This window comes from Tauraco erythrolophus, chromosome 14 (assembly GCF_009769465.1).
Source record: "Tauraco erythrolophus isolate bTauEry1 chromosome 14, bTauEry1.pri, whole genome shotgun sequence".
NCBI lineage: Eukaryota > Metazoa > Chordata > Aves > Musophagiformes > Musophagidae > Tauraco > Tauraco erythrolophus.
Genome location: NC_141478.1, coordinates 17,249,242 through 17,262,457, shown reverse-complemented (window position 1 = coordinate 17,262,457; position 13,216 = coordinate 17,249,242). Strand labels below are relative to the sequence as shown.

General features: G+C 36.6%; 1 protein-coding gene across 4 annotated transcripts in view; it reads right to left on the bottom strand.

Moving 5' to 3' along the window:
- ENTREP2 (endosomal transmembrane epsin interactor 2) overlaps nt 1-13,216 on the bottom strand; it is a 126,896-nt gene that overhangs the window by 13,829 nt on the left and 99,851 nt on the right. For 2 of the 4 annotated variants that reach the window (XM_086620458.1, XM_086620460.1), the window contains exons 6-7: nt 4,367-4,527; nt 3,617-3,752 (exon numbers count right to left, since the gene is read on the bottom strand). In XM_086620458.1, coding sequence (XP_086476584.1) covers nt 3,617-3,752; nt 4,367-4,527 — 297 coding nt within the window. Of the gene's footprint in view, nt 1-3,616; nt 3,753-4,366; nt 4,528-7,177; nt 7,241-13,216 lie in introns of all 4 variants that reach the window. The other 2 variants (XM_086620457.1, XM_086620459.1) reach the window with 2 other exon arrangements.

Sequence of the window (13,216 nt, the reverse complement as noted above, 5' to 3'; positions counted from 1 at the left end):
AACAATGTGTTAATTTTTCCTTTTCCCTCCCTTGTTCTTTCTCCATTCACAGGAGTAATTGTGAATGTATTTTATATGCATTTGGAATTGATTAACCTTCTTGCTTGGGAGAAGGAGAACCGTAGTTTTAATTGCAGGAGGTAACACTGACAATTTTTCATCAGGTCAGAGTTTTGGTTCAGGCAAGGATGGCACATGGTTTCACACAAACTCCTGCACAGCCTAGGGTAGCAAAACCTTATTGACTTGCACATCCTCAGACATAAAGCTGGTGAACAGAGTCACTAAGCTGTCAAGAGGAAAAAGAAAGAAAAATTATGCTTTCAACAAGCCTGCACAGCCTACAGGTCAGTAAACCTTATAAAACAGTCACTGGTATAATTCACTCAGAACCCTAATCTGTTTGTTCTTGTCTTTTCTATATCCTTGTCAATACTTTGCATGGAAAACAGTGCGGAAAACACTTTTGGGAATTCCTAATCAGTACAGATGACAACAGCAATTTTTACTTAGATGCAACCACTTAAATTAGCACTGACATTTGTTGTCCGTGAAATATATGAAATATTTAGTCTGATTTGATACAATTAGATAAAATTCTAAGGACCTTAATCCATTTAAAAACAAACAAAACCTATTGCTTGATGCTCAGCAAGAGGTTTTACAATTATGACATTACTACATAATGGTTCCCAGAAGCACTTCCGTAGCTAAAGCTCTGCCATGATCTCCATTGCAAAGTCTGCCTTTGAGGGATTTATAAATCTGCTTATTTCAGTTCATACTGTACTGTAGCTTGGTGCATATTATATGGGAGCATTTGCGTCATGTAAAAATTTAGGACTCCATTTTGTTCCTCTTGTAGACCTAAAACTGTCTTAGACTTTGGTTCCATTCCTCCATCTACAGATCGACTGGGCCATTGAATGCGAAAAAAACCACCCCACCATGTTAGGGCTTTTGTTGTCAAGAAAAGTACATGGCTACCAAGTCACCGTGTGGGATTTCGTTAGCGTTGCCAATATACTGCACTTCTGACACTCAGCACCTGTTGTTATTTTGCTCCTACAAGCTCTCTGAACCAGCAACTACCAGGCATGTGTAAGTTCACGCCTGGTAAGAAACTATACAATTATCACCATTTAGAAATTAAAACCACCACTCAGTTCTCGCTTGCAATTAGAACAAACACTTCTGGAACCCAGGTGGCCAGAGACAAATAGGCGAGGCATTGACACTGACCGCAGATGCCAAAACATAACAGTCAATACATCTCCTTATTAAAGCTCATGCTCTTCTTGCAAGATTTATTGCAAGAATAAATCATGTCTTGTTAAATTATATTTTTGTTACATGCTGGTGCAATTGTGCTGCTGGATGTTGATGCTCATGCAAAGTGTAATCTCAATTACAAGAGTGCTCAAAGTGATTTTGTGCTTATGTATAAATAGACTCTTTTCTAAACCTTACTTAGTACCACATACAAATTCTCATCACAGATATGATCCTTCTCTCCCCCCCCAAACCATGTATAATTCATCTCACTTTTGCCAATTTTTGTTTTAATCACTGAAAAACATCAACTCCTCCAGGGCTTGCAGGTTTCTCTGAGTTACTGTAAAGGAAAAAGGATGGAATTTGGATAAAAAATATTTTAGAAAGGAGATGGCCTTGGAAACTTCAATTTTTCTGTTCAGAAAAGAACTTCACTCATAAGCAGTTTATACTGATTCGTTTTATAATAGCCAAATAAATCAAAGGTAGTGCAATGTTTGGCCTGCGGCAGGTGGTGAAGGGTATGATACAAGGCAAGGATTAGAAGAGTTGTCAGAAGTTGCTTTGTCAGTCATAGAAGCTGCAAAGTTATGCATATATTGAAGTTTTTAAATCGCATTTTTGTCGGGGACTGTGCATCTCAGTGTTCTTTTTTTCTCAGACAATTGTCTTAGTAATTGTCTTAATGATCTTCTTGAATATAACAGTAACATATAATTTATTCAGTTTTGTGGTTTCAGCTGTGGTTTCTCCCAATGTAAAAAACTTTTCAATGTTATATTTTGGGGAAACACAAAGTACCCCCTCTGTAACGTGGGAGCAATTCGGCAACCTGAACACATGTATTTCCACAGTGCACTATTAACAACCGATAAGCAGTATCTAAAATGTTTGAGACTGAGTTTTTACTGAAGCCTGCAAGAAATTACAGTTTCTAAGAGCAATTTTAAGTATTTTCCCATTCGTGACAGCTGATTCAATTATTACAGATCATGCAAAATTTTGCTCAAATGAGCTTTGGTTGTACCTGCAGATACATTATAATTCTAGTAGCAGTTGAGTTGAGACTGTATAGTAAAAAACAAGGCAAAAAGTGTAATGTTAATATGCATCTGAGGTCTACTGGATCCTTTCTCAAAGAACAAAGGTGTTACATGTTCTCAGGAGTAACTGTTTCAGCCATATAACAGCAGAAGCTATTAAAAGCTGTAACAGCCAAAAGTATAAGCAATAGAGAACTAGTCATTCTCGTTTCATAGGAAGAACACGTTTCTATCCTTTTATCGTTCAAATCTCTGCTCTATATGGTTTCTTATCAGCTGATGTAACACTGAAGCAGGAATTAGTTTCTAGCTCCTTGGTGCCTGATAGGAGCCTCCTTACGGAAACTGTATCTTACAGCTACTAAAGCATAAATTTGGCACTGAGTTCAAGGCATGCTGTCCAGACTGGAACACACCATTATAAGAACCTATACTATTACCAGATACTCCCAGTACTTTTCTATGACATGATCTGAAATCTGACATAAGCGGGGGACTGCAAATGTGTATTTTTACCTTCGTTAATCTGAGGTTATTTACAGAGATTTTTGTTAGGAATTTTCAAGTACATGTTCTACCTACACATAAGAATTTAAAATAGGAATTTGTAACTATCTTGGCTCAGATCACACGCAGAGCAAACCCGAATTTCCCATGAGCTCTATGCTATATACACACATACACAAACACACAAGTTATTGGCATTACATGTCACAAGATACACAGTTATCTTTTCCATTATTAAATCTACACTATTGTACTGAGCTCCAACTAAATTAACATACTAAAGTGTGGCAAATCCACTATCATCATCAGCTGGAATAAAAAATATTTTACAGCTGTAGGGGTTTTTAGAAAACAAACCTGCTTCCTAATCAAGATTTCTTGTTACCTATAGAAATCAAGAAGTACAATCTAATTTTAAAACATCATTATCCTTTTCAAATAAGAAAAAACACTATGCTTTGGTGATTCCAATCCATTCTTCTGGGTTTTTACTTACTGACAGTGCAGTATCATACAACTTTTTTAACAGATTATACCAGCTGAAATATTACTCCTCACATAAGCATTTGTCCAACCGTGTACAAAAGCATAAGGAGAATACACACTAAGTAAAGTTTGCTAGTTAAACCCTTTTAAAGAGAATGGTCTGAATATGTGTTTAAAGAATACAACAGTTGTTCCCCCAAAGTACAATTAACTCCTAAATTATTTTAGATCATTAAATTTATCAAAAATTGTTTCATAATGAAAATTTGAAGATTATGTAAAGAATTTCCTTTGGCTTTCCTTACCTGGCTGGCAGGTGTCTCTCCAATCACTGCTTCATAAGGAGGGGGCAGCTCAGTTGGATACAGCATTCCTGGGCTGTTAATGGTTACTTCATATAAAGCACTGAACGGGGAATGAGGAAAGTCCAAATGGAGACCTCTGTTAAAAACACAAACAAGCAAACTTAATTATTAGGAAATTGCATTGGATTTATTAGGTAAACTATTACCTATGTCACAGTGATGTAGAGCTTTCTCTGAATTCAAAGCCAATATACTACAAAGAATTACTTTGGAATTTATTACACAATCAAAACGAAGCCCTCATTCACAGGGTAGCTTTAAAAATTGTGCTTCATTTTGGATGCCAGTCATCTCTACCCCCCATTTTGCAGTCAGTATGTCCTTTGCTACTCCACAATAAAACACATTAATTACAATGATTTCCTTAGAAAATTAAATTTCATATTCAACTTCAAGTGCATAAGGTTAACAACTGTGAAAGGATTACTATATGCTGATCTCTGCTTTAAGTTCAGATACTGTTATCTTTGTCTTAGCTAAGTTCAATCACTTCTCTATTACAGCAGTGCTTTTACACAAGTATTTCCAGGTGCATCCTAGCAAGTTTGCAAAAAATGTATGTAATCTGTCTGGGAAAGAAGCACCTAATGTAAGCGAAGGTCATTACTTTGCTTCGTATTCTTTGAAAGAACTTCATAGTCTATAGCTCAGAACTATGTGATGACTGTAACTACAGGGAAGAAGAGTCACCTCTGCGCCTCTATCACTGGTGTGCAGGTATATTCTGGTGGGTAGTAGGGTGGAGGTGGTATCGGTGGTATGAACTCATCAAAATCCAAGGTTTGATGCAGGATAGTTCCATGTGGAGTCATGCAGTCAGGATTGGTAGAATGTGGCCTCTGTGGCAGAAACTGAAAATGAACAGGTCAAGTTCCTTCTTGATGCTAGAAACATCATCACCAATAACAAAAAGTTTAATAAAAGGTCAGTATTAGCAACCCTGACCAATATAGAACTGCATTAATATCCATACTGAAAAGAAATAGTCACTTCTGAAAGCATAAAGATATTTGAGATCAGCGAGGAGCGTGAGTCAAATTGCCAAAATAGAACACAAGGTTTTACTAAAGACATAGAGAGGCCTGTGCCTCAAAGTCAGTCACTCTTAGGATACAGAATCTAGATATTTAAAATTAAATAGCTTTTCAAGAAATACTTCTCCCTTGCAATACAATTTTATTATAGCACTACATAATCTGTTGTATCTTAATAAATGACAAACAATAGATACAAATACCAAAACTACTATTTGCATTTTTTTGTATCCAATCTGAAATGTTCATAGAGAAAAAAAAAGAACTCCACCAAAAAACCCAAACAAAAGAAACTAGAAACAAGCTACAGATTCACAAAATTTTGAAATCGTCACCTAAAAATATCCCACCTATCTTTCACTTCCAAAATAAGAGCCATATATAACTATTCCTTACTATTCTTGTGAAATAAAATATTCTTAATAGCCATTTGTGGTTTGGTGATACAGACACTGCACACTTAAATGCAGTTAAAGGTTTTAAATACTGTACGAAAGTTAAGACAAATATTTATTCCACATAAACATATCAAAACCAAAAATAAAAAAACCACACTGAATAATAAAAGTAATAATACTGAGAACTACTGCCAACATTTGTGACAGGAACCTAATCAGCTTCTAGCACAGCAGTGATATCAAGAAGCCATTCTGATACCTTCGGTATCAGAAACACTGTAACTTAAGTCTTCTAGCGAAGGCTTAAACTACTTCAAGATCAAGTATGGACTGTTCTGCAGATCACATATCACATAGAATGCAGCCACCTTGACCTGTCTTTGCATGGTCCCCAAGGATAAAAGGGGATCAAAAGACAACCCAAAACCACAGAAGAATTTATTCTCCAGGCAAGCTTCTGCTGTCAGATCACTTTCATTGGATCAGTAGATGGCTTGGTCTTCAGTTCTTGCCTTTTAAAACAAGGGAGCTAAGAAAATTTGCTGAAAGAATGCTGCTTTTTTTTTTTTTTTATATTGGAACAAGAGAATATATGTTTTTGCACTGTTGTCTCATTACATTATTATTTATTTAAATCCATGATAAAGACTTCAGAAGCAGTGAAATAAAAGGGGAAACACTTATGCTTAAGAGATCCAGCAAATAGAAAGTAAATTACCTTCATTTTAAATGTCAGGTTTATATTTCTCACTTTTTCAAATTTTATTTGGTGCAGTTATGCTGAATTTACATTACCATAGAAGTGATACTGGTCTTTGGTACGTAAAAGGTTGAGTTACGTCTTAATTCTACTGAGCACGCTCCGTGTATGTTGTTTCAAAGGTCAAAGCTGTAATACTGCAACACAACAGAGGGTCTGGAGGACCAGTTTCAATTGTTTGTGAAAATGAACTATTAGTTACTTACTAATCAGCTCTCTAGAGATATTTTCACAAGTACCTACTAAATAACGAACCTTCTCTGCAGAGTGTGTTGTATCATTATATCTTACAGCCAATCAATGACTTTCAGCCATTGTAATCTATTGATGGTACAGGAATAAAAGACGACATCTATTTGATTTACTTTGTTACATAAAATGTCTGGCGCTGTTAAGCGCTCTTCTTCATATGAGATGTGGTGCTGTTATCCTGAGTGTACTATCAGACATTTCTACAGGTTTGTCTTACAGAATAAAACTACATTTTTGTGGTTATTCGGTCTAAATTCACCTGATCTTTCTACAGCCATTTCCCAAACTGTAACAGTACATTAATTATTAAACACCAAACTTCTGCCCTAAGTGATACAATCATCAGCAATCATCAGTCTGCTACCACCTCAAATACATTGAAGAGTCTTTTAGGAAAAAAGGAAACAAGACAAACTTCAACTTAGAGACCTAAAAGCTGTATAAAAATTTAACATAACAAAGACAGATATCTGTATACTCTGGCTCATATTTTGTACCCTACTTGATTCCATCAAACTTGGGACTACACTGATTTTCCTCGTAGAGTTAACAATTTGGGTCATTTTTACAGTCTGGAAACAAAACAATTTTTTTTTACAACTTTCTTTACCTTCTCCCAGATTATTTCCGTACCCTGCCATAGAACCCAAGGTTTGATTTGCACCAGAGAACATGTAGCTCCATTGCTTCAGTTCTAGAGTTCCCTTGTGTCATTCAGTCATGTACAGGGAGCGATGCTCTTACCACTCTTCAGAACAAGGCAATTAAACACACAGCACTTTTACAGTGAGTGAACTACCAGCACACATTTAGTGGAATGTGACAGAAGGGAAAGGTTTTACACAGGGCAGAGAAGCTGTGGTTCAAGGAGGAAAAGACCTCATGTTTAGATGCAGTTCGGCTTAAGAGTAGAACCATTTACATCCCTTTCAGGAACCCGTACTGTGAATACAAATCATGGCAACGAACTCTGTGTGACCAACGCTGAAAATGAGTGGCAAAACAGACATGAAAGATGCACATATTCGGAGGCGTGTGTTCACAAACAACAGTTTACCTGTGTGATATCATCCTGCTGGAAGGCACAGAAATTAAATTGAAAAAGGCTGTAAGAGAGAGACTAGCAGGAAATGAAACAATAGCAAATATAAGGGATTATCACAAAGAGCAGACATCCTTGAGAAAACAATCAGAAAGCTATTAAGTAGGAATTAAATCATATCGTATTCCATACTACCCTATCTACTAATCTCTACTAGCCTGCAAAATTTTATTCTTCCTACAGTAAAATGTGTTTTTAAATTCTTTAAGATTTAGTCTCAAATGGTGAAAGCTGGCAGAGACTGAGCTCATACAAAGTCCATATGTAAGAAAAAGACAGCGAACAGCTGACAAAGCTGGACTAGGTGGAGGAACACTGACAAACGCTTTACAAGGAAACACACGTTTTTGGTATTAGAAAACAGTTTTTACTAAATAATCAGTCTCAAAATGTTGATGGCAAGTAGGATAGGCAATAACAAGGACTGCCAAACTGAAAACAAGGGAGGCCCGTTTGGTCACAAGTATAAACAAGATCAAGTGGCATTCAGCGTCATTTCAAAACTATAGCTCCCACTATGGAACAACTCACAAAGCAGGTCTGGTCTCCAAGTCAGGCTTTTAGGATTAAACCAATGGCCACTGCAGAAGCAATGGACAGAAAACAGTTGCAGACTCAGATAAACAGCAAACAGCACCGCTGGTAAACACTGTACACAGCCGACACTGTCAAAAGCTTTGCATAACTTTATGGCTATCAATAGATATTTTGATCATATTTTCTAGGCATAAATAGATATCCCCTGGCTCTGGAAATCCCAAATATTCAAGCGTTTCTATTGACCGTCTGGAGCTGTTGCATGCTGGGAGCTTTCAGAAATCTGACAGGCAATGAAATGCAGATCTAGAATTTATACTCTTCTTTTAGGAAATAGCCACTTATGTTTGAAGCTTGGCATTCAAACTACTATACAAGTGGATTTTTTTTTTCCTCATCCCTGGACTAAAGATAGCCTTCCTTCAGCCTGTGGCACCTGATACCTATTAGGCATTATACATAGGCCAGTACACGTACTAAACGGGTGTGCAACGTAGTGCACACATTGCACACACAACTTTGTGTGCTTTATTGGGCACACCTGAGTTAAACAGCCCTCATCTTTTTTTTTTGTACTGAAGACTACTTAATTGGTTACTTGGTTTGCAGTTATGAGGGAAGAATAAAACATGCTATTTGGATGCAGCAGGGTAACAAGGAAGCTGTACAGCTTGGACCTGAATTCAATACAGAAGTTAGCCATGGCATCTGCAGCAAGTTGTTAGCAAGCAGAGAATCAGAAACACAAATGTTAGAAGCACACCACTTCCAGTGGGAGCAGAAGAGGTAAAAGTTTTCTGACAATGCAGTTATGCTCAAGGGTCCGTGTGACATAGTACTGAGAAATCCACACGGCCAGTGATGTTGGGCTGGATGATAGTGACCTTCTCAGCAGGCTTAGAACCTGTATGCAGCAAGACATATGCTGTCAGTTCCCAGTGAAGAAGGCAGTACTTTGTAGAATAACAGAATTCTTCCCTCTGTTTTCAGCTCTTCAAGGTGAAATAAAACCCATTAGATAGATATGAATAAGATTGTAAAACTTTTATTGTCAGATCAAATTTCCAGCTCTTCACTGAAAGGTCATCTAAAAGGTGGTCACTGAGGTGACCAGAATGACTGGAGTTTATTATTTATGTTCTGAATATTTTGAGTATATGGAAGTAAAACATGACGGAGGAGTCTCAATTAAGGAACTAAAAAAAACAGCAGATGAGGACTGTAAATATAATTTTCTGGTGAAACAGTTACCCAATGTGATACAATGTGGTAAGTCCTTCTACCTGACATCTATGAGACTAAGAACTCTTCATTGGGATTTCCAGGTATGGGGCAGCCCCACTAAACATCAACAAAGACATCCTCTGTTGTACACATATTCTGCAGCTGATCAGCACTATTGCGTCCACGTCAACGACAGTGCTGGGACTCACTGCCTAGCGACTATGACATGCATAAACCAGTAACTGTCACACATCAGTACGTGACTAGCTCTAAGGGAATCTTATCTACAGTATTTCCCATATCTGCATGTAATTACCTCTGCCTTCCATATCACATCTAATAAATTTACTTTGTAACTTTGAAATGAGTCCTTGGGAGACTACAGGGTTCGTTATCCTCATTTCAGTCTCTATACGTCATTTATAAAAATCTGCTAATTCTTGGGAATGGGAAATAAAAATTTCTAATTCCATATAATTAAATACTGGCATGTTATCTATAGTAAAAGCTCTTTGCAGTATACTTGGGTCTATAATTCTGTTTTCAATTAACTGTCCTCCTAGACAGGCTGCTTTTTGCCTTTTCTGAAACACTGAAATCAATATATCCTGGATGGAGATGTAAATACCAATTGTCTGCAAGAACAGATGTATCATGGTTGACTCTTCTAATTTGTCCCTGATCTTTAAGTAAAATTGCAACACAGAATCTTATTTTGATAAGGAAAACAGAGATTGAAATTTTTCTGCTCTGTTGTTTCCAGTTGCTGTTCCTATAACCATCATAAGCCACTAGCTCTGAAGTCTCAGAGGGACTGGTCTGTGACGTTACATCTTTCTTTAAGTATTGAACATATTTTAAATAGTTTTAAACACTAAACATTCTAACTTTACCAGTAAAACGTGAAACGGAAAATGGTACATATTCTAAAAATGCGTAAAGCTTTCCTACACCGAAGGTTTCTATTTTACCTTTTTATTTATGGCGGGGGTGACAGGAATATTTATCCAACCATACTTACATTTAGGATGTTTCTATGCATGTATGTCATTTGCAATGTGTATTTCTAAAAGGACAGTCATCTAGGCTTTCAGTGAGCTTTGTGCAAAAAACGTAATATTTAGGTTTAGATATAATTAGGTTAAATAATAAAAATTATGCAATGACTTAAGACCAATTCTAACTTAATGTGAAGCTTCATCCTGAACTGTTTTGTTTTGGTTTTGGTGTTTTTTTTTTACTGTTTCACCAGGACAAGGGGTTCAACAATGTCAGCAAGATATCCTCCTAGAGAGGTGCTTTATTTGAGGTGTTTGAGTAGAATTATTAACTACAGTCTATTAAGTTAATGACACACTGAATTGTCGTTATGGCTGATGAAAACAGTAATTAAATGTTACAGCTTGCATGTGTCATCACTACCTTATTTCCTTTACAAAATAACATTGTTTTAGATATCACATATCATGAAGAACAGTTACTAACAGTGATAGTGATAAAAACAGGATACACTGAATGGTATCAGTGCCACTGCTTCTAGGATAAGTACTGTACAAACATATTTGGACTGGAAGAAGGACTGGATTAGGTGTACTTCACGCTTTGGCTTGGTCACAGGGGCTTAATATCTTGTATTTCTGTGTTTAATTCAGGCAGTTACCTTTTGAAGAAAACGAGGTGAATTTTTGCAGTAGCCATTCATCAGACAAGATGCAAACAAACTGCCTTAGGCAACAAATGAATATCATGGAAGTGACAGCTTGGTTATTAAGAGATGTTCCTTCACATTACAGAACCTTGATACAATCTGATTTGATTCACATTTATCTGCTGGAGGGGTGTGTACACAGGAAGAACAATTCTAGGAAGCCCTGTATTGCAGCCTTAAATTGTCTGAAGTAGTGAAACACATAACAAATGCTATTTCAGTCTTTAACTGAAGAATCACTTACTCTTGCAGCTTTAGTACAATTGGTAGATTTTTTTTTTTTTTTCCCCCAGAAAAACTGTGTATACTTAAAAGGGTGAGAAAGGTTAAAGTGAGGTGAAAATTTTGGGGTGCTTTCTGAAACAGTGAGCTCAAAGTAGGAACAACTTAGGAAAATACATTTTTGTGTCTCATACAACAGTACAAAACTAAAAACTAAAGGAAACAAAAATTTAACACAATAAAAATAGTTTGTAATATTTTGCAGTATTTTTTTCCTTAGTGCTTGAAACCAAATGTTTGTTTAGTAGGATTATTTTTAACCAAAAAATTCCCTTCAAATTCATTGGAAAATTTAATCTGCACTTACTACAGGACAGCTTGCATTTATATGTTTCAGGGTGTTTTTAATAAAAGATTGGTACATCAGAAAGTAGCGGTTTCCAATCAAATAACGTCAGTTTGCTTGTACAAGTCAGATACTCACTGTATGCAAATGTTAGCAAGAAAACAGACACTCATGAAACACTGTTGCATATTTCCTTGCCAGTGTATTATACACCAGCTCTGTGTTGCTAGGCAATAAATACCTGAAGCACATAGAACAGCTTCACGCTAGAAGAAAACTTAAAATTATTTGAAATTTGAAAAATTAACCATTCTAACTTATTAATTTCTGAGACATGAACACTAACACAGCACAGGAAATCACAAAACTGATGACCTAATGACAACCTAATGATGTCCGAGGAGGATGTTCTCTATTGCAATATTGCTAGGAATTATATTCTTATGCCTCCTCTTCCTACAGAAGAGCCTACATAGCTCTTGAATACTGTAAGAACAGAGTAAAAGAATCAGCACAACAATTAAAACGTTTTCATCTAAGAGAGGCGGTATCTCTTGCTGCTGCTATCTTAAACTTCCAGCATGGTACAACCCTGCTAAGAGATGACGCATACCTCAGTGAAAAGTAAAAGGAAAAAAGCACAAATCAAGCATTAACAAGCGAGAAAAAAGGAAATAAATCATATTTCTGGCTGCAGGAGAGCAAACGGGAACTGCAGATCATGGGACAATAGACTGAAAATAGTGAAAGAGAGAGAAATCTTCAGGTCAGAGTTCAGCTGGTCTAAGTCAGCGTAGCCTCAGAGAAGTTACGCTCACTTAGGCCTGGTAGGAATCTGGCTCAGCAACCTGAAAAAGGAAAGGGAAACACTTCAGGATAAAGAAGAAAGATATAATTCCCTTCTGTGGAGAGGGAATAAAATTCTTGTCAATGGAGCTGAAAGGGTGGGAGAATGGACAACTAAGAAGGAAGACAGAAAGCTGGAAGCATGAAGCAAAAAGAAAATGATATAACGGCAGCATAGTCAGGTGATAAAGAAAAAATTTTAGGAAAGAAGTGAAGAATGAAGTGGCAGAGAGAAAAATGACATGCTTTTAAAGTATTTGACTTCCTAGGGATCACTGCTTCTTGCACATGCCTGTCAGAAGCACTTTAATGTTGTTCTTCGTTCATTGTCATCTATGCATTTTTATTCCTCTTACACTGCTAAATACCATAAAATTAAGTATAGGGTAAGATTCCTGGAATATGTACAGCTACACTTCTAGAGCACTGCTACCATTGTTATACTAGAGAGACAGATCGTTCCAGGTGTGATGATCACTTCATCTCCCTGTCATCTCTGCAAGGTGAAAAAGATCTTTATTCAATGGGCATTCTTGCAGCAAATATCATAGGGAGAGGAGTGTATGAAAAGAAAGAATACCCACAATATAATAAAAATCCTGTAACGTTTGAAACGCAATGTTTCAGTCATCAGCTGACTGATGATTATTTTTCTCAAGTCATCAGCTGAAATGATTATTTTTCTCAAGTCTGTTTGATGTCCAAATCAAAGTTATTAAATAAGCACTGTTTACAAGCCTCTACAAGCATGCACAATATGAATACATAGAGCGCTATTGGAAAAAATGCATTTATGTACCATTTGTAGGCATTATGTAGATATACGTGCCTAACTTCTTATATCTGCTACTACGTGAAGTAGCAGACCACAGACTGAAGATATTCTTTAACTAAGTTTTTAACCCAGTGACTGGAACACTGGTCTAGAAAGGACAGTCTTATCTCAAATTCACGCACTTAAATCAATATCCACGGAAGCTAGTGTATTGTTTATTTGTTTATTTTTAAATCAACCACACGCCTGCAGGGCAGGTTGTACAACTTTTTTCGCTGTGTAAATGGTTTGAAGCTAATTTGCTGGGCCAGTATTCCATCTACGTAAACTTTTAAA